The sequence below is a fragment of the Zonotrichia albicollis genome, chromosome 1, assembly GCF_047830755.1.
Source record: "Zonotrichia albicollis isolate bZonAlb1 chromosome 1, bZonAlb1.hap1, whole genome shotgun sequence".
Classification (NCBI taxonomy): Eukaryota; Metazoa; Chordata; class Aves; order Passeriformes; family Passerellidae; genus Zonotrichia; species Zonotrichia albicollis.
Window position 1 is genome coordinate 13,480,384 of NC_133819.1, and position 24,121 is coordinate 13,504,504.

The 24,121-nt window shown below is 40.0% G+C and overlaps 1 protein-coding gene across 6 annotated transcripts in view; it reads right to left on the reverse strand.

The window, feature by feature from the left end:
- CREM (cAMP responsive element modulator) overlaps nt 1-24,121 on the reverse strand; it is a 41,683-nt gene that overhangs the window by 16,686 nt on the left and 876 nt on the right. For 3 of the 6 annotated variants that reach the window (XM_074557835.1, XM_074557774.1, XM_074557970.1), the window contains exons 2-5: nt 19,269-19,386; nt 10,387-10,533; nt 5,409-5,500; nt 5,120-5,265 (exon numbers count right to left, since the gene is read on the reverse strand). In XM_074557835.1, coding sequence (XP_074413936.1) covers nt 5,120-5,265; nt 5,409-5,500; nt 10,387-10,533; nt 19,269-19,382 — 499 coding nt within the window. In that variant the 5' untranslated portion in view covers nt 19,383-19,386. The remainder of the gene's footprint in view (nt 1-5,119; nt 5,266-5,408; nt 5,501-10,386; nt 10,534-19,268; nt 19,387-24,121) is intronic. The other 3 variants (XM_074558086.1, XM_074558034.1, XM_074557895.1) reach the window with 2 other exon arrangements.

Genomic DNA, 24,121 nt, shown 5'->3' on the forward strand with positions numbered 1-24,121 from the left:
AATATCACTGAATCACAGAATGGCTTGAGTTGGAAAGGACCTTCAAGATCATCTAACTCTAACTCTGGATCTGTTCAAGCAAGTCCATGTCTGTCTCGTGCTGGAAACCCAGAGCTAGATGCAGCACTCCAGGTGGGGTCTCACCAGAGCAGAGGGGCAGAATTGCATCCCTTGATCTGCTGCCCACCCTGCTTTGCATGCAGCCTCAGATCTGGCTGGCTTTCTAGGCTGCAAGCACACATGGCCAGCTCATAGTCAGTGTTTCAGCCACCAGCACATCCAGGTCCTCAATTCACTCATTGCCCAGCCTATATCCACATTTAGGATTGCCACAACCCATACACTGTGTACTGATGATTGGCATTGGCCTTATCATGAAGTTTGCATGGGTCCACCTCTCTACTCTGTCACAGTCCCTTTGGATGGGATCCCTTCTCTCTACTGAGCTTTGAGTCTCAACTGCATCATTCAGCCTGGTGTCACCTGCAAACTTTCTGAAGGTGCATCTCCACAAAGATTCCACATCTCCAACCAAAGATACAAAATAATACTGGTCCCAGATGTCTGAAGGACACCACTCATCGCTGACCTCCACCTGAACATCAAGCTATTGACTGGAGCTCTTTGAGCCAACTCCTTATCTAACAAGTGATTCACCAGCCAAATCCACATCTCCTGTCTTCATTAAAGCAATCCTGAAACTTCCAGCTGAGAACCCAATGCCCAATGAGTAAAAAATGTTTTCTACCTCAAAGAGTAAAAAATCTTTTCTCCCACAAAAGATATTTAAACTATGCTATAAAAGACATACATAAAAAAAGATTGAGGCTTGCCAATTCCTCTGAATTCATTGTCAGATTACAGTATTTGATGCCATTCTTGAAGGTTCAGCTCTGCTTATCTCAATACAGGATTTGTTAGATACCTATGTGAATTTTAGAGATTGCTGATTTCACATGTTTTGTTTTGGCAACAGTATGTTATCTCAAAAGCTCAACTTCAGATATAAACACTTGAAAGAGACTGAGATTGCCAAATGCTAGCACTTGAATTAGCTTCTTTTGGGGAAAACATGCAATTCCTCCCATGATGAATTAAGTTCAGAGCCTTATCTGCAATACTGAAACAGGAATCAGCACGGACCTCTGTCCTGCCCTTGGAATGAGGCGTATGTAACACAGGAATTAGTTGGGTGCTGCACACAGGCTCCAGAAGGCATTGAGGAGAAGGGGAAGAGTGTGGCAGGGGGTAGAGTACAAGATGTTTCAGTCTGACCTCCAAAGCAGAAAGTGGCCCATTCCAAGGCAGGACAAAACAGACAGAAGCAACAAAAGCAAAGCATTTTATCCTCCACTCTTCACAAAGTCCAGGACAAGAGCAACAAGATTTTTGTCAACTCTACCTCCCAGGCAAGTTAAAAAGAGCCAAATTGTGCCTCTCAGCACCAGGAGTGGTGCATCTACACCACCACAGAACCCTACCACATAAACTCCAGTCAGTTTGGCTTCCTAAGCAGTAAAACATCAGCACAGACTGATAAAAAGCTCTACAGTGAACCTGGGTAAACAATTATGTCACAGCCATCCAGCAATTATTCATTCAGATCCCAACCCAGGACTTTATACACAAAAGTGAATTAACTCCAGTAGCTGCCTCCCTTACAGGACTGATTCCTGCCACATTCCCAGAACACACACTGCCTGTCCCCCATTCATTGCCCTGATCTCAATCACTGCACACACTTTGTTGTGCTGGAGCTCTACTGAAAACTGAGCCTTTTATGATGAGTATAGGACTTTCCTGGATAGTCCCTGTGGCTGACAGGTGGATGGATGCAACTGGCATCTTCTCTTCCAACTAGAGTGAGGACAGTACTACTATCACCCTCTGAGGATGATCATCAGCTCTAATCCAGAAAAAAAACCCAGATCTTTTTCCCTTCCAAAACTGGAAATGGAACTAAAGTTAGTCTTTCCCAAAAGATTTCTTAATTCTCCAATTGTAAAAAGTTTGTTCTAAGACAGCAAGTAACTCAAACAGATAAAGATTTAATATTTTTCATTCCTCCTGCATTTTTTTCATGCAGATCATCATGATTTGCACAAGCAGGCAGGGGGATGGGGAGACTGATTCACACACTCCAACTGAACAAACAACTCTTACACATTAGACCACTATCCCAGGTGAGGAAGTAATTTTTTACAGTATTAAATAATCAACATGACAGAACTGCAGCCAACAGAGTAGGTGTGGAGTCAGATAAGAATGCAAGGCTCCTGCACCAGAGAGCACCTCGTGCAAAACTACCCATCTGCCTGGCAGAAAGATCACACGTGTGTTGATGGAGGTAGCTGGCAAAGACATTTTATCTGGTCATGTCAGTCTGTCTGCTTCCAAAGCCACAGCCAAGAAGCTCCAAGGAAAAAGGTACTGGGAAACCATTCACCATTTTGCCTGGTGAAAAGTAAGTAAAGAACAGCCATCAGTGCTGCTAATAGAGAAAAATACATTTGTTTTCCAGAAAAATTTACTTATCAAGTAAGTAAATCTTCCAAAAACAGTCATCCCAGACATCCAGACATAAACTCACAGTCAAAATGATCTTTTCAAATTGCCCTTCCTTTGCAGGAATAGAGAAAACAGTAGAGAAAAAAGGAACCAGCAAATGTAATAACACAACATCTCTTTTAAACCAGGGCACAGTGCAGATGGTGACACCACAAGGCAGCTCTTCATTGCCATGGACACTGCACAAGCTTAACACACAAGCTACTGGGTGCCTGCACAGCAGAACCTGGGCAGCCCATGCTGGCCTGGGACAGAGGAGTCCTCAGGCACAGGAGTGACAGGCAGAAGCACAGAGCTACTGACAGGAGGTGTAGAGATGAAGGAGGTACATGGAGTGACTCTCTGCATCATATGCAGTCTAAAATCAACACTGGATTTGCTACATTCCCACCCTCTGTTCCTGGTTTTAGCTAACAGCAGTTTCTGAGGATTGCAGGGAACCAACAGGAAGGCTCAGAGATGCTTCAGATCTGTGCTTCATATATGTAAAGACTAGGGGTCAACAGTCAAGCTCTCTTCAGCAAGTTCCAAATTAAAACCCTCTTTATTAAAAGGAAATTACCATCCTTGCTACCACCTGCCTAATTAAAATACACAGAATTTGCTAAGGCAAAAGATATTTCAACTTACAAAATTGAACTTTAAAAAAAATCTAATTAATGAACTCATAAATTCAGCAAGAAAAACTATTTCCAAAATGAAAAAGCTCTCAAAACAAAATTTTTGAGCCAAAACCAAGAGAGTCCATGAAGGCTGACATTGCATTTTGAAGCAATGCCCCATTATGATGAGAATCTTAATGATACAGCACATGTTTTATGCTACAACTATAACTTACTGAAAGAAAAAGCAGCAAAGAACAGAAATCTCCCAAGCTTGGCTTATAGCCTAGTTTAAATTAAGACACATGAGATTTAATTACATTTTTGTGGATTCTGTTCTCACATTGTCAGTGATGCTCTCTGTTGCTTAATTTTCAGAAATAAATGTCTGATTGAACAAGAAACCAAAACCTTTGAATTAAGTGTTCACTTTAAGTGTTTAATTCACTTAAACACTTCCCTATCACTATTGTTTATAGGTGTGCTCAAATGAAAATATATTCCCCAAAGAATCAACTCCTGCAAGATATTAGGGTCAAAGTACAACTTTGGCTTCCCAGAGGAAGCCACGATTAAACCTAAGCTCTAAAATTTCTTAGAAATCCTAGAGGTTTACAGGCTCACTAGGTAATACACAGACATTATAACACTATTTTTTAAGCCTTGACATGGCAAATATGTATATTCTTAATTAAATCTAAGCAAAATCAAAAATACAATGCAAAAATTAAAGAAAAATATTTAATTTTTCTTAGAATACAAGAATACATTAACACATGCTGGACTCTGTACTGAATAGTTGTGATTTAGGATGATGGTATTCTTTTCCACAGAAAAGAATACTTCAGATGCTGGACATCACACAGCAAACATTTATTTAAGTCTAGAGCTTACAGAAAGGGTAAGAAAAGCAGCCTAGGGGCACAAGCAAAATTACTTTCTATGCTGAAAAGATAGAAGCAATACAGGCAAATTCTGTCTTTGCATCATTAATAATTAGTTTAGTTGCATAAATTAAAAATAACTGAAGAATTCTAAGGATGAGTAGAACATAACTAGAGCCATTCTATCCTCTTTTCTATGCCACTGCAGTGTTTTATTAGACTTCCTTTGTTTTCTCATTTCAGGAAAAAAACTCCACAACATTTCTTAAGCAATCTTCCTGTCATTATATCAAAGGGAAAACACCTGCACTTTAGTGTGTCTACTTATGAAAAACCCCTACAAACTGTAGGAGTATACCTTTATAAAATACAGAATTTTAAGAAGAGCTGTTATTATTACAAAGTTATCCAAACTGATAACTGATTATGTCCAAAGAAGCCACAGAGTGCAAGTTATGCAACACTTCTACTATAAATACAGGAATAAAAATATCTGAAAGCAAATCTATAGAACAGAACAGTAAGCATAACTTTTAACTTGCATTTGGATGATGTATCAAATGTTGGAAACCATGATTTCGGTTAGTTCTGTGATAAAAGTGCAGATACTTAAAAACTGGTGACAAAAAGACATAATTCTTTTAAGAAAGAAAATTGGAACTTAACAAGTAATTTCATACTCCAGCCTTACATTTCAAAAAATTCTACTTGCCATTTCATATAATGAATAGCGCTAATACATAACAAATCACAAGAATTTGAAACTGCAATGATTTGTATCATTAAACATTCACATGAAGGTGTCAATATTTTTCATTTCAGCTGAGCCTCACCTCTACATTTTAATGCATAGAAGCTCTAGAATGACTCAATTTAGCAGCCAACAAATACTACAAGATTAAAAGTCGATAATCCCCATGTTAGAAAAAATTAATAATAATTACTTAAAAATACAGAACCTCTTATTCTTCTTCATCAAAATCAACCCCCCCAGTGCATTAGGTAACTGCTAGAAACAAAGCTATGCTATGCTCTGCATCACCACGTAGTACATTGCACACATACGGTATTGCCCTGTGTTAGTATGATACAGGCTGGTTGGCATGGCCACTGCAGAAATACCAGAAGGCGTTCCTTCATCTTCTGACTTCTCTTCTTCTTCAATCTTCGCTACTGCAGGTGCATCTGAGGAGAGCTCATTCAAAATTTTTCTAAAAAGAGAATGTAAGTAATTTTATGTACTTGAAGATCCATACTCTTGAGAAAATCAAAGAACTGACTTTTATCAGACAGTTTTGCTGTAATAAGTAAGCTGCCTTTTAAAACCAGCAAAACCAAAATTAAAAGTCCTTACCGGTATGAAGGCCTTCTTGAAAGTATTTCCCTACGTTTTTGAGAATCAATTATCACTTCTGATTGTGCAGCTTCATCTGCAATCGATGCTACCTGTAATAGCAAAGTTGCTGAAATTCATAACTTCATTAAAAAAAGAGCAGCAGAGTAAATTTTTTTTTAAAAATTCCTTCCATGTTTACACATGGGAAGTCTGTTGACTTAGTTATCACTAATCATGTGATTTTGGACTACTTTTTCCAATGCAAAGTGCAAATTCTGAAGTTATCCAGACACAGCCACTCAGATAACATCTTCCATTTGAAAAAGGAATAAGTCAATAAAATCTAGGCTACTTTTTTGTGAATGACACTTAGAAAAAGTACTGGAAACAGATTTATTTAAATATAAAAATATTATACAATTTAATTAGGTCTTAAAGTGAAGTCAAACATCTAAAATACAGAATACTGCACTAATGTGCCTTAAATGATAGTACACAATATAAAAGTTTCTTCATACCACACCAAAGCTATTTAAAAATTAACTTTATTTAAACATACACATTTATTAGACTTACTAACACATTCATAAATGCAAAGGCATTGTTTAGCAATGTTGTATGAGTTTTGGAAGTGCCTAAGAAATGCACAGTATCTCATTTTCTCAGACCTTTAGTATTTTCATATGTTCTTCTTTTAAGATTACTCCAGACAATATTAAGGCCTAGGGCTGAATCACACTCTGGACCAGCATCTATCTTACTTCACAGAACTGAAAGTCATTATTGAACAAGGACAAGACTTTATTGTCTTGGATTCTTTCAACTACTCAGAACTATTGCTGTGGTGAGAATTTCAAATTGAAATAGTGTGAAAATCTTTTCACATGAAGACAGACCAGACTGCAGTTTCAGATTAAGCACTTTGTTAAACTAACACTCAACAAACACGATGTTAAGAGACAAGAAGAATTCAAGTTTTTGAACCAGCTGCAGTGGAAGCTCAGGGAATACAAGAAAGAGCTCTGGAATTAATGCATCTGCCAATCCTCAGTGTTTGGTACCAGAAACAAAATCTGCCTGACCTCAACAGAAAATGACTGTCTGGAACGTTCTGGAAATTTCTAGGTGTGGGTCAGCTCAACTCAGACCTTTAGAACTCCACCTTGAAAGAACTGCAGGTTATTGCAGAACAAAATTATCTCCTCACCTGTTAATTTTACTACATTATACTTCTGTGTAAAAATATTTAATGTAGCCTCATTTGACTGGGTAATATGCAACAAACATCATTAGAAATCTACATCTGCCACCTAGGCAGTGAGAGTTACTTCTGAACGTGTACAGATGCACAGCTCCAAACCAGACATCAGAGAATCCAGGTGACTGCAGGGATCCAGGTGCTTCAAGAAATTCGTATTCCTCCCTTTGCAGGAGAGACCAATGCTGAGCAGCAGAAAGAGATCCTGAAAGACATTTACCTCCCAAAGTGCCTTCAGCAATCTCCTCATGGATCAATCTTCAAGCCTCTGGCATAATCCTTCAGAAGTGAGATCGTATTGCACAGTCAAGAAAGAGTCTGGGCATCCTAACTCAAAACAGAATTTTCATTCTGCTGGGGCCTGGGGGTTAATAAATTATCTATTTGTCCCAGGACAAATAGTTCAAAAACAAGACCTCAACTTTCTTTAAATTGCCACATTACCCTAACAGCTATTAACAGATCCCCCAGTTTGTGAAGATGGCTGAAGAAGTTGGGAGCAGTCATACTTTAGGAAGAAGGTAAGGATAATGACAAGATTATTTAAGCATTTTAATGTGTATTGGTTTTGCACAGCATAGTTTTTGGTAGCAGAGGGGATGCAGAGATGGCTTCTGTGAGAAGCTGCTAGAAGCTTCCATGATGTCCAGTAGAGCCAATCCCTAATGCCTCTGCAGATGGATGTACCACTGGCCAAGCCCAGGCCAATTAGAGATGGTGGTAACGCCTCTGTACTAACATATTTAGGAAGAAATCAAAACAAAGGTTGGGGGCACAGTTTCAATTTCAGCCAGAAAAGAGGAGGAAGTGAGAACATGTGAGGGAAACAACATGGAGGCACCAAGGTCAGTGGAGGAGGAGGTGCTCCAGATGCTGGAGCCGAGATTCCTCTGCAGGCCATGGTAAGACCGTGGTGAAGCAGCTGTGCCCCAGAGCCCATGGAGATCCAGGGGAGATCCCCCACAGCTCATGAGGGAGGTGCCCATGCCAGAGCAGGTGGATGCCTGGAGGAGGCTGTGGTCCAGCAGGAAATCCATGGAGAGACAGGTCTTGCTCCCAAGTTGGAACAGCCTGTCCTTGGAGGGCGGCACCCCGTGGAAAAGCGACCCATGCCACAGCAGTTTTGGGAGCATGGTTTGCCATGGGAGGGACTCACACTGCAGCAGTTTTGGGAGGCCTGCTGCTCAAGAGATTGGAGCCATGCTGGAGAAATGAATGGAGAACTGTCTCCATGGAGGGGAGGGACCCCACAGTCTCACTGAGGAACAACTTCTCTCCCTGTGCAGCAGGGGAAAACCTTGGGTGACAAACTGACCAAAACCTCTGTATTTTGTCTCCCTGCACTGTCAGTGGGAAGGAGGGAGGGGCTGGAGGAAAAAAGGTGTCTTCAAGGGCTTATTTTACTTCTCATTATCCTGCTCTGATTTTTTAGTTATAAATCCACTTTGTATCTTTAAGTTGAGCCTGTTTTGCCATCAAAGTGTTCTCTCCTGGTCCTTATCTCAATTCATGAAACCCTTTGTTAAATTTTCTTTCCTCTGCCCAACTGTAGCAGGGGAGGGTATGTGAACAACTTTAATGGGGGCCTGGAATTTTGGCCAGTGTCAAAGCACTACAATGTGGAAGAGGACATTTTCTAAATGTCCTCATTTTCCTTTCAAAAGCTTTAATTTTCATCATGACAAAGAGAGAAATGAACACTTCAGATCACTCTAACAGCAAACAACCATGTCCATACTGTTATCGAACAAACCATTGTAGCTTTTTCCTGGACATCATTCAGATTTCGACTTTACCTATTTCAGCTTCATCTGCACTTGAACAAATTTAACTTCAAACTCATGTTAAGTCTTTCCAAGACCTGATACACTACAGGGGGGAGCAAGCAGTAAGTCAAACAACAATTTAAATCTTCTTATAAATAAAACAACATTTAACAAAACAATAAGAAATGCTATAAACATATTTTTTCATCTAAAAAACAACAGCATTATGAGAAAAACTTCTGAGCACTTTCCAGTTGAAAATGGCAGATGTTTGAGGGAGAGGTCATGCAAGCTTCAACACCAACCTTCAGCATACTTCTTGATTTCTTTTTTAAACTGATATAATCTCCCAAGTTCCCCACTGTCTGGCAGAGAAGTAGAAGTTAAAGCCAAATGATCTGGAGGAAATTCCAGGCGGCAGGATAGTGTACAGGAAAGGATCACAGAAGGGCTGCACACCCTCTGTAATGGATTCTTTTACAGCATCTTCAAGGCCTTTCTTATCCAGATGAAACCAAAGCAAAATCCTGGAACTAACTGGTCAGTATTAACTGGGACAAAACTTTCTTGTTTCTACTCCTTTGGGAAAGAGTGGACAGCCAGAGTTCACTCAATACAACAACTAGTTGACTTCCACACTCCCCTAAGATGACACAGCAGCAGCTGGAAGAGGTTCCTGAGAAACTTCTCCTTCTGAGCTTTGAAAAAAGTTCTCTATCTTTGCATGTATGTCCTGACTACACTGACTAAAGGAAGAGAAACTGGGAATTGCCACTGTGCTTATTGAGTAAAGGTTACTCAGGAAAATTACAGTTAGAAAGAATTCCAATGAAAAAAAGTATTTACTTTGAATACTCTGTTCTGACTTGAAATTTGATCAAATATTAGCACCTACCATACCTCTTTCCATAGTGATCTAGGATTTCAAAACCTGGAAGTCCCATCATCTACACCTACTGCTCAACAATAAAATATTCATTATCTGATCACGGTTTGATTATTTTTCTCAAACATAAATCCTATTTATACATGTTTTTTTGTCATTATACTGGAAATTTATTAAGAAGCCTCTGCCATTAAAGATGGCTTCTCAAGACTGACAACACATGGCTTTTGCTTAATGTGTTGCAATGGCCACAGGCAAAACCCTTCCCTTCTAACAGAGAGAGGTGTATCACCTTTCTTATCAGAAATAGCAATTGTATCTGCAAAAAGCAATTCAGCTGACATTTCCCAAACAGATTTCAATAAAACTAGAGCAGAAGCCTTCCCAGCTATAAATAAAAAAACACCAATGGGAGGCCAAAATTTTTCCAAAACACTGCAAATTCATTCTTTCTTACCTTTTCTACTTTTTAAAAACTCTGAAAAGACTTACAAATTTTGCACCAATCTCTGTTTTCTAGTTCTGGCAACTTTAAACACAGGAACATTTGCCACATAAATGTGTGTTTCGAGGCTGCCTGTATTTTTGGTATCCACATCCATAAAAAGCAATATGAGATGCTCTAACAGGGTCTGATAGGGGCTCCAAACAAGGAACCACTTGATACAATATGCTTACTTCTACTAGGCCCAGACCCTTTCCAAAAATACAATAGAAGATACTTCAACATTTATGAGTTCATAGTCTCATTGGAAACACTATGTTCATAGCATTTAACAGAAATTTCAAACTGCAGGATACACTGAAGTAAGGCCGGGTTATGACACAAATTTGCTATTGCGTAAGTTCAGACCCAAGTTCCCAGAGAATTTCTTATAAGATAAACAGGAAGCATTAAGGAATTGCTACACAATGCTTGTAGAGCTGCTCCTGGTTGGATGTTTGCCACCTTTCCCCCTGCTGTTTCCTGTGCCATCTGAGTAAATCTTGCAGCACTGGTGGGAATGAAGAGAAACTGAAGATGGGCTGGGAAAAGAATTATGAGGTACCAAATATTCATGAAAATGTAACAATAAAAAAGCTAACCTGAACAGCTTGCATGTGTGGTGACTGAATGACTGAGGGCTGTGTGGCTTGAATGACACCCTGGACATGAACAGTTTGACCAGAAGGCAACTGCACTAGAGTTACAGCTGGAGATCCTCTTCCAGCACTGGAAGCAGCTACAGAAACCTGCAAAAATTACAATCATCATGTTTAAGTAAGATGCCTTAAGACTTCAGCAAATGCTTTTAGCAGTGATAGCTAAAACAGACTGATTTTGTTGCCACATCTAAAAAAGCTCAGATGTATATCATTATCACACACAGAAATAAATTATTTTTACTAGTAAAAGTACCAAAGGCATGTATCTTTCCAAATGGTCTGGGAAGCTTAAAACTGTACTCTAAGAAACTGCAATTATTTGGGTTTTTTTATCCAGAGACTTCGTATTTTCCTTTCAATCAAAAAAACCCAACCTTCAGCCATCACACACCAGATCTGCTGTTGCCAGCATGAAGGTTAGGAAGAACCTCCAGAAATGTAACAAAACCCACACATATTCACTGGAGTGGAATGTCACTGCAATAACATAAAGGGCAGACTTAGGAAGAAAAAAATTTAGAACTGCTTTAGTTTTGCTTTGCTTATTAGGTAAGAAGTTATGCTTTTTGGATGGATGTCTCAAGAGACATGAGAATTCTTCAGATAGTGAAAAATCATCCTATTAAATAAAGTCATAGAAGGATTTGTAAACTCATTTAGTTTAACGGACTCCTGTTGTATATATAATTTTATGTATCAAGAAAAAGAGAGCTGGAGTGTATCAGTGCTTCAAACAACAACAAAAATAAAGAACAGCTGAATCTTCTCTAAGCCTAGCACAGCCATAGAACAGCTTTCCCCAGCCTGTGACTCTCTACCCTCAGTGCTCAGGACTAATGGGCTGAGAAACAGCTAAACACCTATGGGCTAAGAAATAGTTCAATATTTGTGCTTTTACTGTTAAATCTATTAACAGAAACAAGCAGTGATGCAAAGGGAAAACACTGTGATTGATCTCAATTTATGTGATGAAATATCTCTAAACTCGGAAAAGGAAAACAACAGCAAACATAAACTATATAATAAAAAGAAATGTTCTGGGTTTCAATAGAATTGCACTGAAGAGTCTTATTTCTATATTCTGCACACTCAACAATAAAATCAGACTCAAATATAAAATTGTTATTATTCCCTTCCTAGCTTTGTTCACAGCTCCAAAGGTAACTGCTATGAGCAGTAAACATAAAATGAGATGAGAGTAAGAAGAAGAAAAGCATGAAGAATGCTGCATATTAAAAAAAAAAAACAGTTAAAGAAACTTTCGTAATTTTTACATATTTGCACTGAGGTGTTTTTTTTAATCCAAATATAAAAGCAGTTTTCATTCCTGATCCATAAGATACTGCTTGTCTAGGAAATAATTCCCTTCTTAAATAAAGTAAAAAATTTTAACTACTATTAAGATGCACTGCTATCAAAAAGTCATGATGTTGGTTCAAATTACCTTGCAGAAATAATGTTTCTGGGAAACAAAGACAGGATCTCGCCAACATTCACTATGCAATTGTTCAGTGTTGTAGGAAATTGAACCACTTTTCAGAAAACAGAACAATTGAGGGCATTTTTAACCCTGAAATGAGTTCCTTAAATCATTCCTTAAATGGCATTAAATAGTAACAGGGAAATAGGACACACAAACCTTCTTCCCGACCTATTCAACAAATATTAATATCACGAGAAATTTCTCAGAAATAGATATTTGAGATTAAGCTCCAGAAAGTCTCAAAGATATGAAGCTTACAAAGCCTACATCCTAAAGCCAAGCTTCAAGCAGTGATCACCGAGCAGTCTAAATGTTTAAAAAGCATGCTAACTTTTCAAAACATCATAAAGGCAATTTCACCAAACCTTTCCATTTAGTGTTCTCTTTGTGAGAATTGCCATTTGATATAATACTCAGTGGATCAGAAAGAACTTTCTGAGTACAGCCATAAAACAGTAAAAGGTGAACAGTTTAAAAGTTTCTTTTTGGTGCACAATGGGTCCATCACACATAATCAGGAAATAATCCAGCACTTGAGATTAAGAAACTACATTCATTTAAAAGCTCCTTATTCAGTATAACCCCACAGGGAAAAAAAAAAAAAAAAAGACAACTTCATTCAGCTAATACTCTTTTGGACTAAAGTTTAAAAGAGAAATTGTTTTGTTTCCATTAATTTAGATAAGAGAATAAATGAAGGGGTTTAAGTGCTAAGGGAAGAGGAGATGGTAGTATTATAAAATTTTCAAGGTTCATATTCTGCATCTCTTTTATAGATATTGGAAATTATTATTAGAATTTTGATTCAGATTTCCCTTTACACTTTTCAAGCTGAATATTCCTGTGTCAACTGACATACTAGGACATTTTCATGTTATCATGCGTAAATCCTGACTGAAACAGACTTGGCAAAGAAATTTCTTTCTGACATCAGTGATGAGCAATGCTACCTTTAACATCATTACTTCAAGGACTGTCTGGCACAGCAACTGAAAACAATCCACAAAGGCAAGTCAGGGACACAGAGGCTGAGGGGAAGCTTGATACATTCTATGGGTTGTGTGCTAGGCATGCAACACTCACATCCAATAGCTTCAACAAATATCAACCATGCAACCCATAATAGCAGTACGGTCCCATACTTCAAGTATTTGGGAATGTAAGTGCTCCCTCTTCTACATGGGGTGCGGGGGGGCATACGTGGCCCAAAGTTCGAAGTCCGGCTAGCTGAGGGCGAAAGGCCGACGCCCCTCTGCAATTCCTGGCCAGCACCCCTCGGCGTCTGATGGCCTCGGGCTGCGCTGGCTGCGGTCTGGCTTACACCGCTGGTATTGGGGAGGAACGGAGCTGTCCACTTCACCGGGGGTTAAACGTCGGTTTATTGAAGGTGTAGCGGGATCCTACGTGGGGAAACCAGCCGGGAAAGTGGCCCCGAATAGGGGGTGAAACAGGATTATAAAGGAGGGGGGTGGGTACAGGTGGAACCAATTGGGAAAGGTGAGGGGATGAAGTTCACAGAACTGACACTCCATGGAAACCAATAATCAAAAGGTAAGGGAGGTGTCCCGGGACCCCAGCCAACCAACACCTCCAGGGGAACAAAAGTTCTGGAAAACCAGGAGGAGTGGGGGGGTGATTGACGGAGCCCAGGGAGGAGAAAAGATTTACTAAAAAAGGAAAAAGGGGCAGGAGAAATTATATAACTTGGGTGACAGACACAGGGGTAACCATAGTAACATAACGGACATCAGGGCTGTGGCGGGAAAACTTGGGGGGGACAAAACCATTTTACACATAATAGGGGGAAACAATACATAAATTGGGGGAATAACACAAGAAACTTAACAACACACTACAACAATGGGGAGAGCAAGAATAACCAGGCACTACCTTCCTACTGAGGCACACACTCTAGCAGAGCCCACCATTTATCTCACTTCAGATAGATGGTCCATCTGAACAGTTATCCTGGGTATCCTGTGAATGTCAGATATCCTTTCCCTGTCAAGTACTGGAGAGGTCACCTTCACATTCAACCCCTCATACCCTCAACACTGCCAAATGCAGAACTCAGGACACAGGCCCATCTGATTTCTGCCCCTGCTGCAGACTCCAAGTACTACAAGGACTCTAGAAGTAAAGTGAAAAGCAATTCTGGAAAAGGAAAAGTCAAGGCAAATCCACACTGGATTCACCTAATAAAGGATCAAAGGATCTGCCACATTTAGGCACCAAGTACCCTCTATGAGGAAAAGCTGGAGACAGATGTTTTGATCAATTCCAAAACTACTGCCAAAATAGCAGCACCCACTTTAAGAAAAATCAGGTTAGGCTGACTCCAGACATTTGGTCACCATATGCTTCAATGAAGAACAAAATGGTGAAACATCTGCATTTTTATAATCCTCTAATATCAACTTTGCTAAATGGCCAGTATTTGCATTTGGCAGGCAGGTTTAGAGCCTTGCTTACAACAGCCTGGCAAACTCCCACAGTCTCAATCTCCAGGGAATAAGATTTAACACTGTTTGATATCAAGAGCCCACAAGGAAAACCCCCAAAAATGCTAAATTTGAACGGTCCCAGCTTGCAATAGCTACTCACTCCAGGCTCTGAAAACCTCCCTGAAACTCTCCCTATGCTCACTGACAGCAGTTCTCCCATTGTAAACCCTGACATATGTCTAATTCAGGGCCAGCAGCAAGAAGTCAACAGATGGTACCTTAGACAAGGTCAGCAGACAGCTCTACTGACAGACAACATGACAAGGTTAACAAAAAGTGAATCAAAGAGCAGCCCATCAAGATGTAGGATTAAAGAAAAAAGAAAACACAACTGAAAGTTTTATCAAACCTGAGAAGGGCTAAAGTACGTTGATCTTACACTGTTATAGTTACATTTAGGGCAGCTGAGCACACAGCAACACAGACTGGCTTCTAGAAATCCTGAAAAAGGAACACCTAATTTCTCTCTGATTACCATTGCAGATTTAAATCTTCCAAGATGTAAGTTTGACTACCATCAACACTATCAGAATATTCCAATACAAGTTTACTTCCTTGTAAGTACAGCTCTATATATAGCAACAGATGATCTGGGCATGTGAGACACCCATGGAGCTCATCTCAAAACAGGTTGAGAAATTTTCCATCTCACACCTCTGCTCTTCTCTCAAAGACATCAAGCTTTGTACAGGTGTTGGGCACATCTTCAACAGTTTCTAAAGACAGCCACCAATAATTTTACTTTCTTACCTATTTATTCTGGTAGCTGGATCAGAAAAATATTACCATGTCAATGATTCAACTGGCTAAAAGTGACAGATGCAAGAAATGCAACTAGAAACTGATTCTACAGTACAATATTTTATTTTGAAAACAACCATTTAATGGACAAAAAGTGCATCTCATCTTTGCTAGTTTCAAATTTACTCATTTTTGCTTTAGTAGAAAAAGTAACTTTACTTTCAGCAGCAAAAAATCACAGGAGAATACAGCAGTAACTATGACACAAGTGAAAAAAAATTGCAAACACTATTTTTTCCTCTACAAATAATGTATAGTAGGTCCTTCGTAGCATTGGAGGTCATCCCATCACACCATAGTGCTCCAGCCCACACATTCTTAATGTCTCCTCTCTCTCCCAACAGGGGAGACATTAAAATCTTCAGTACAAAACAATCTCTAAAGATTATCATCTTCTGAAGTACTTGGTCCATCCTTTTAAAACTAAATGGCAGGTATTTCTTTAAAAAGCCTCTAGAGGAGGGGAAAATAAGTCAGCTGCCCCCCAAGAAGAAGAAAAAAAAAAGGTGTCCACCTTCTATGTAGTTGTATCCCTCAGCACTTTACTAGTCACTCCCTGGCCAAGGCCATAATTCAATTAAATATCAAGCACATTAAAAACCATTACATTCCATCTGGATATAAAAACTCCACCTGTTCTACTGGAAGGGCAGTCACCTGCTGGGACAGATGCCCAGAGAGGTTCTAGAGACTCCATCCTTGGAGACATTTACATCCCAGGCAGACACAGTTCTGGCTGACACTGCTTGCACAGGCAGGTCAGACTAGATAATCTTAAAAGGTTCCTCCCAAGCTTGACCCTTCTACAATTATTTCTTTGATAATACACAGAAAACCACAAATTAAAAGACAGTGCATTAAAATGGTTTACTTCTGACTGACCAAAACCAAGGTTGACCAAAAATTTTGTTAGAAAAAACACAAACAAAGCTGCCATCTCCCCACTCCCTTGGAGATATTTGAAAAGGAACCCTCAGTTTCCGTGACCAGGCATTTTTGCTCTCAGTAAGAATAAAGTCATTCTTTTCTACTATTTCTGCATATTTGCAACAAAATTAGTAGGAGGGACAACTGGAAGTTGGCACAAGATGCTTCAGTCACCTGCAGTAGCTGACATCTCTTAACTGCACTCCTACACAGGACAAAAAGGGATAAGAGTTCTGTGCTCCTGTGTAATAGTCAAAATACACAAGCACAGCCATGAATTCCTCAGAAACACACAAACTTCCCATCTGAACCACCACAAATCCAGTCAGATGTCCCATACAGGGGCCTCCAGTGGGCTTTATCCCTCTACACCCAGGCCCAGCTCTCCATGACAAAGCGCCTCACCTTCCAAGCCAGCCAGGTAGGAACACAGGCTAAGAAAATCCTACTCATCTTAAACCAAAGGAGCGTCTCAAAAGGCCTGGCAGCAGCAAGTGTTGTGGGCAGCTTCACCACAACAAATGCTGAGGCACAGCAGCCTGAAGGACTGAGGGTGTGTGAGGGCTGCAGGCCCCGGGAGCCAGCGGCTGAGGAGATGGGCATAGGCCCGGAGCCCAGGAGAGGGATGGCAGCACCAACCCTGCCTGTCTGGGAGCCCAAACCCTCAGAGAGGGATGGCAGTACCAACCCTGTCTGTCTGGGAGCCCAAACCCTCAGAGAGGGATGGCAGCACCAACCCTGTCTGTCTGGGAGCCCAAACCCTCAGAGAGGGATGGCAGTACCAACCCTGCCTGTCTGGGAGCCCAAACCCTCAGAGAGGGATAGCAGCACAAATCCTGCCTGTCTGGGAGCCCAAACCCTCAGAGAGGGATGGCAGCACCAACCCTGCCTGTCTGGGAGCCCAAACCCTCAGAGAGGGATGGCAGCACCAACCCTGTCTGTCTGGGAGCCCAAACCCTCAGAGAGGGATGGCAGTACCAACCCTGCCTGTCTGGGAGCCCAAACCCTCAGAGAGGGATGGCAGTACCAACCCTGCCTGTCTGGGAGCCCAAACCCTCAGAGAGGGATGGCAGTACCAACCCTGCCTGTCTGGGAGCCCAAACCCTCAGAGAGGGATGGCAGCACAAATCCTGCCTGTCTGGGAGCCCAAACCCTCAGAGAGGGATGGCAGCACCAACCCTGCCTGTCTGGGAGCCCAAACCCTCAGAGAGGGATGGCAGCACCAACCCTGTCTGTCTGGGAGCCCAAACCCTCAGAGAGGGATGGCAGTACCAACCCTGCCTGTCTGGGAGCCCAAACCCTCAGAGAGGGATGGCAGTACCAACCCTGCCTGTCTGGGAGCCCAAACCCTCAGAGAGGGATGGCAGTACCAACCCTGCCTGTCTGGGAGCCCAAACCCTCAGAGAGGGATGGCAGCACAAATCCTGCCTGTCTGGGAGCCCAAACCCTCAGAGAGGGATGGCAGCACCAACCCTGCCTGTCTGGGAGTTCAGGAGAGGGACAGCAGCACCAGCCCTGCCCGTCTGGGAGCCCAAACCCTCAGAGAGGGATGGCAGCACCAACCCTGCCTGTCTGGGAGCCTGACAGGGACAGCAGCTCCAGCCACATGTGCTGAGCAGCTCTGCCAGCTCCAGGACAGCTCTCTGAGCTGTCTGACCAAAAACAGGAACTCCACTCCAGACTGTTACACCCAGCCTTCAAACTGAGGTGCAAGTTTTGGTTCAGTGTTAATTGAAGGAGATTCATCAATATTTCAGAGTTACTCATTTTAACTGGCAGGAATGAGACCCATACCCCATACAGCTGAACCTTCACACACAGTACTCAAGCATTACAAGCAGACAAACATAGAAGTGTTATACATTGCACAATATAGGAGTGCAAAAACTCTCCTGCAGCATTAGGGACACCTTTGGATCAACACTAAAAGTCCCAAGTGACAGAATTCACAGCTGTCTTCTCCAGAGACTGCTGCACAAGCCAATAAATTTTACATATCAACCATCCTATGAAAATTTGAACAAAACTACTAAAGAAGAAATGAGAGGATGACATCAACAGAGCAAATCAAATAAAATTCTTAAAGAAAAAAAAAGAAAAAGCTGAACAAGCAATATTCCCAATGCTGCATGCATCAAAACCAACAAAAAAAGGTTTATAAACATTTTGCAGTCTACTTTGTGCCAGAAGATCTGACAAAAAAAGCAGCTGCTTTCAGTTTTAAAAATGTATCTATAATGTAAATCAAGTATCTAACATAACAAGTACATGGCATCAAATCTTAGTAAATAGCTTCCAGTGATGAAAAAATTTGGCAAGACGTTTTTTAAAATCAGTTCTTTTATTTAAGAAAGGGCTTTTGAAAATCCTTTTAAATGGTCCATACACTTTTCTGAAGCTATAAATCTTAGTACTGTCAAGAACACTATTTCTCTCAAGTGTTGACTATTACAGTACATATCTTTAATGTTTGAGAATTGTTACTATATAATCCTCTATGCATTAACAACCAAACAATAATCAATAGAAAACATGTAATGTATAATTTTAGAAGCCCAGATACTGTCATTGGATACACAGGGATGAAACAAAACAAGCAGACATTAAAAATGTACTTGCAATTAGATTAAATACATTCGGTACAAAAACTGGAACTAGGAAAAACCATGGCTATTTTTATTCATGTTTCTATTTTTGTTATACAACCCATCTTCAAGATACACAAATGGTTTAGATATGTTTGATCTTGTAGCCACCTCAATTCCTTAAGACTGTATCCCATCTCTATAACAATCACCTTGTGAAAGTGAAAGAAAAAAACCTCTTTGTCTACTGATCACTCTTGTCTGAAAGGGCTCCTAAAAATGTTACCTTTTAACAGACCTGATGTTATATTAGTCCTTTGTTAACTACTGAAGGCATATTTTCCAGTATACCTTTGTTAACTACTGAAGGCATATTTTCCAGTATACCTTTGCTCTGTTTTTCCTATTTAATACCAAGACACATAAAACATGAGAATACCACAAAAATTGAGTGTTTAAAAATCATAGCAGCTCTGAATATCACTTCATTGATTCTTCTCATCTTTCTACACTTCAACTTACCTCAGATCCTGAGGAAATCTGATTCTGGCCTGGCTGATTCTGAAGGTGACCAGCACTTCTCTCTGTCAGAGAATCCACTGCATTGTCATCCTGTTCAACCATTTCCATGGTCATCAGTCTAAAAGTGAGTACATACATATTTAAATAACTCAATACAGGGAGGTATATCAGGCAGCTAGGGAGAATAATTCCAAACTATTTTATATTTGGAGCAGACAGAAAATAAATATATTTCTGTCAAAATGAAATCCTTTCTTCATTCCCCTGTATTAAAACATTCACTCATACAGCCAGGAGCTCTAAAATAAGTATTTTGGAAAGTTGCAGGGAGAGGCAGTTCTGGAGATGGTTCTCAGAGAGGGACAAGCAGGGTGCCAGGGTCCCATGCAGTGCTGGCAGTGCTGCCCACAGAAGGTCCCTTCAGCCTCATGGGCTGCTACAGCCCCCTTGAACCTATTCCCTGCTGGCATCTACACTTGAATTGTCTGTAAACTACTCATGGCTCAGGAGCCACAGCAATTCTTCTCACTTTATAGGTTTAAAAGTAGGATAGATTTTATTGAAAACTGAGAACTTGCTAACCCTCAATTTAAAGTAAGAGTTTAAACTTTGTAGAGAAAACTTCCAAATCTGCTACATATCTGCTATATAAAAATGCAATTACCTGACAGCTCCTTTTCGATATTTCTTGGCACACTTAGTCATAACGGAAGGTGTGAGTTTTAAAACAAGAGCTTGGATCTCTTCGGCTCCCTTTCTCTCCTACCAAACCCTGCACTGAAGGTGCAACATTGAACAGGTGATGTCAAACATTGCCATGGCAACAGGTCAGTTTACAAACAGAACAGAGGACAGGGTCAGGCAGAGGCAGGCAGGGCGCCCTGCAGGCACGCTCCCACCTACACCCTACTTACACAACACTGACAGCCTCAAAAGGAAGACATGATATTAGTGAGAGATTTAGAGGCAGCAATCTTGGTTCCCCAGGTTCAGTTTCTGTAACTAGGGGATGACAAGCCTGAGGCCAAAGTTCAATTATTTCTGATAGTTACTCTGGTTTCTTCTCAGGACTTAGACTGAGAGATGCAAGAGGCAGGCAAGGACTGCTACCCACCTGACTCTGAGGCTCTGGAATTTAGTCTCTGTTACATTAAATCAAATTAAATTTAACCCAAACTCCTTTTGTGGCACTATTTTACAGAACATTCCACAGTCTTTGGAGAAAACAATTTTTATTAGTTTTATAAAAATCAAAATTTTGCCCAAAATAAAGGCATGAAAATATGAAAAGATAACCAGTCAAATGATGTAGAGAAGCATATTTCTAGCTCATATGCCTCAAATGGTACTCTACTGACCAGATTTAACAGTACTATAGCTAATGGTAGTGATGCTGCAAAACAATTTAACATTCTATGGGTTAACACAAGTATTTCTGTTCAGAGAAGTTACATACCCTATACCAGTACCAATTCAGATTAGAGTCATAGGCAGCTATTTGACAACTAAAATTTTTCTACATTTTTCTCTTGCTAGTTACCACTAATTACCTTTTTGTTTAGATGCAATCTAATTAAATATCTACTGAAATTTACCAAAGTCTAACAGCTCTGGGGAAAATGTTTTCATCAAACTTTTCACCATAATTTTCTATAAGATATTACCTAATTATAATATTCTGGTTTTATACATGTGCAATATAATAACAAAAATAAAGCATGGCAAAATAGTTCTTCCTTTGTAAGCTAGGGCCACCCATAAAGTGTCAAATATGAAAGGTTTATGTGGTTCATGTAAGAGGAAGCTTCAGAATAGCTCAGACACCAAGAAAGAATAAATAATGCCTAGGTACTGGCAACATATTCATTGTAATCTCTTCCTAAAGATGGGAATATAGTCAGAATTAATTCACTTTATGAAGGCCCTGAAGTATTTTTGTATCCAGAGCCATCTGTCACAGAAAACCTATTGTTGAAAAAAAACCACAAAAAACCAAAAACAAACAACAAAAAAACCCAAGTACTTTTATTCCTATTGAATGCATTTCATAGATATTTTACCCAGAAAGTGTCATTTTTCATCTTGGAAAAAATTTAGTTCCTGGTTTTTAGCTTAATTTCTCACTGATTGCAGAACAGTATAAAAATGTATTTACTTCTACTTTATCAGGATTTTTCTCCCCAAGACCTTTCATTTGCAGTGCTGCAGTACATTAGCAAAAAGCTACAAAAAGAGCATCAGTGCAGCAGGAAATTTAACAAAGTTATTCCTCATATTTTGCAAAAAGCAGTTCAGAGAAATGGGTGTATTTTTTGATTATTTATCTTTAATTAGAAAAACAACAGCAAGAACAATACATGCCAGTGGAGTGACAAACATATTAAGATTTATGATATACTTGGAAAACTCCAGAATTTATATAGATTTTCCATCTATAATTGTGTATATTCTGACTCTCAATACAAATGATTGAAATATTTAGTAGGGTGGAGTAAAGTCTGAAAATCTGACTGCCATAAAATGCAATCACTACTCTGAAACACAGTAAAATACTTTTCCTAGATAAGCTCAAACCTGCTTCTTTTTGACAACCTCTGTGACCAAATAGTGACTTGACTTAAAACAACATCCAAATATAAAGATCCACTCACAGCCTAAAAAAAAAACAAAACAAAAATAATGAAGTATATGAGTAATTTTAAAAGATACACGAGCTATCTCAGCATAACACTTAGTGAGAAGCATGACTTCAGACAAACCAGCACATGAGTATCCCAATGCAGACATGTTCCAGATCAGGAGTGACAGACACAAGCACGGATCACTGAGCTGCCAGGAGCAGGTCAGCTGCAGACACCTGAGCCCGCAGGGTCAGCGGTGGCACAGCCACACTGAGCTCTGCCACTGCCCAGGCCTCAGGCACGCCAAGGAACTCCTGAATTTCACACTGGGCTGTCACTGCCTTCAGAGCACTTTTAGAACCTCAATTGTACAGGGGTTTTATTTCCTGTACTATGTATCACATCAACATGAATACATCAAACTTTTTAATACATACTAAGGAAAAATGCTGAGCAATATTATAACTATGCTTTTTCTAAAGCATCAGCAATACAGACTGTGGCACAAAACTGTTACTAATCCAATTCAGGAAACAGTTTCCACACATATCATACCCATTCAGTCTGCACTGCAAGCAAATTCCAACATATTCATTGCTATTAAGTTTCCAAGAAATAAAAACAGACTTTTCGGCCAAGCCCTTAAAATCCTTCATAAATGTGCGTGAGTACACATCACACTTCAAAGTTTACATAACCTTCCTTCTGTTTTTACAGGAAAAGTTAGCAAATAGTTTAAAGTAAGTGGTCTTGGGTCCTGTTTAAAATTATATGTTTTTCTTCATTGTATGACTCATTATATACACGCTTTAGTCTTATACTCAGTATTAATACATTTTTTCTTATATTTTTTATCTTAGCTACTTACAACGACTGAACAATAATTTTAAATACTAGTCTGGATTTTTAAATTAATAAACAAGTTACACCTCTGCACACACATAAAAAGGGGACAAAAACGGTTTTGCATAATGAAGCAACAATACCTGCTTCTTCCTACAATATTGGAAAGAGATCTTCAGCATCTGGCAGGAAATTTAACTCTCACCAAACTTGCAACATTTCAATATATATAAGTACATGTTTACTGTAGTCACTGAGACTAACTGGACAGCAGGTGAGTGGTCAGTAGCACTGCTAAATACTGATTAAGAATACTGATTACTAATCAGATAAACACTGATTAAGATGATGCATACACTGCACATCAAAAGCTTCTTCAACTGTGATCAGATGAACCTCCCCTGACAGGAGAAATCTGACAGCTGGAATCAGCTAGAAGAAAACAGAAAGTTTTTCCTAGAAAATGAAAAGCAATTTACAGCTAAAGGTGTGAATTCTTTATATTTTTGCCCATAGGTAAGAGATGAAGGATAGCACCCCTAGCAAGACACATTCTTTTGCAATAAAGAGCACAACAAATCCTTTAACTCCTCCCAGTACTGCTGTTTGTCTGCATATCAACACAATATTTAATGTCTTGGTGAAATTATACTGCAAAAGCAGATTGCTAAAGTATTTTGCATAACTGGAAGTGTGTGACTGTCTAAATAAATACCCAGAGGCATTTTTAAAAACAACTTTTTTATTTCAACCATCCTTTATACATCAGGGACTGCTTACAAATGTGGTACGATACAAAGGAAATCAGTTGTAAGGGGCTAAAATTATGTTTCAGCCCTTGCTCCAAATCTCTTTGAAGGCTTTTATTCACAGAAAGCAAGAATGTGAATTTACAAACACCTGTTCTGCATTTATTGATGACCCCACAGTGAGTGTGGAAACTCTCAGAATACCCTTGTTTCAGACACTGTGTTTTGTATCAGCTCTGTTAGAACTGTTTACCACCCTGGTGCCATGAAGGACACCAGTGATAAGGTGATCACAGAAGTCAGTCAAGTAAAATGTGCAACAGTAAACAGACCCAATTTTGAAGTGCAAACTTTCAGTTTTCAGTGTTACCAGAAGCTTCATCACTACGGTTTTAGCGTCTCCTACATTCTTATTCCCCTCTTTTCTTCCCTGAACACCTCAGCTAAACCCGAAACCCCACACTCTTCAAACCCCAACGTGGCATTACTGTGAGCACAGGCAATGCTACCTGGCCCCTCGGCACCTGCCAGCCCATCCATGCTGGCAGCGCAGTGCAAAGCCGGTAAGAAGAGGAACTGAACCTGATGTGAGCGGACACACGGCCCCCTCCCGAGGAGCCGAACCAACCCCGGGCTAGTC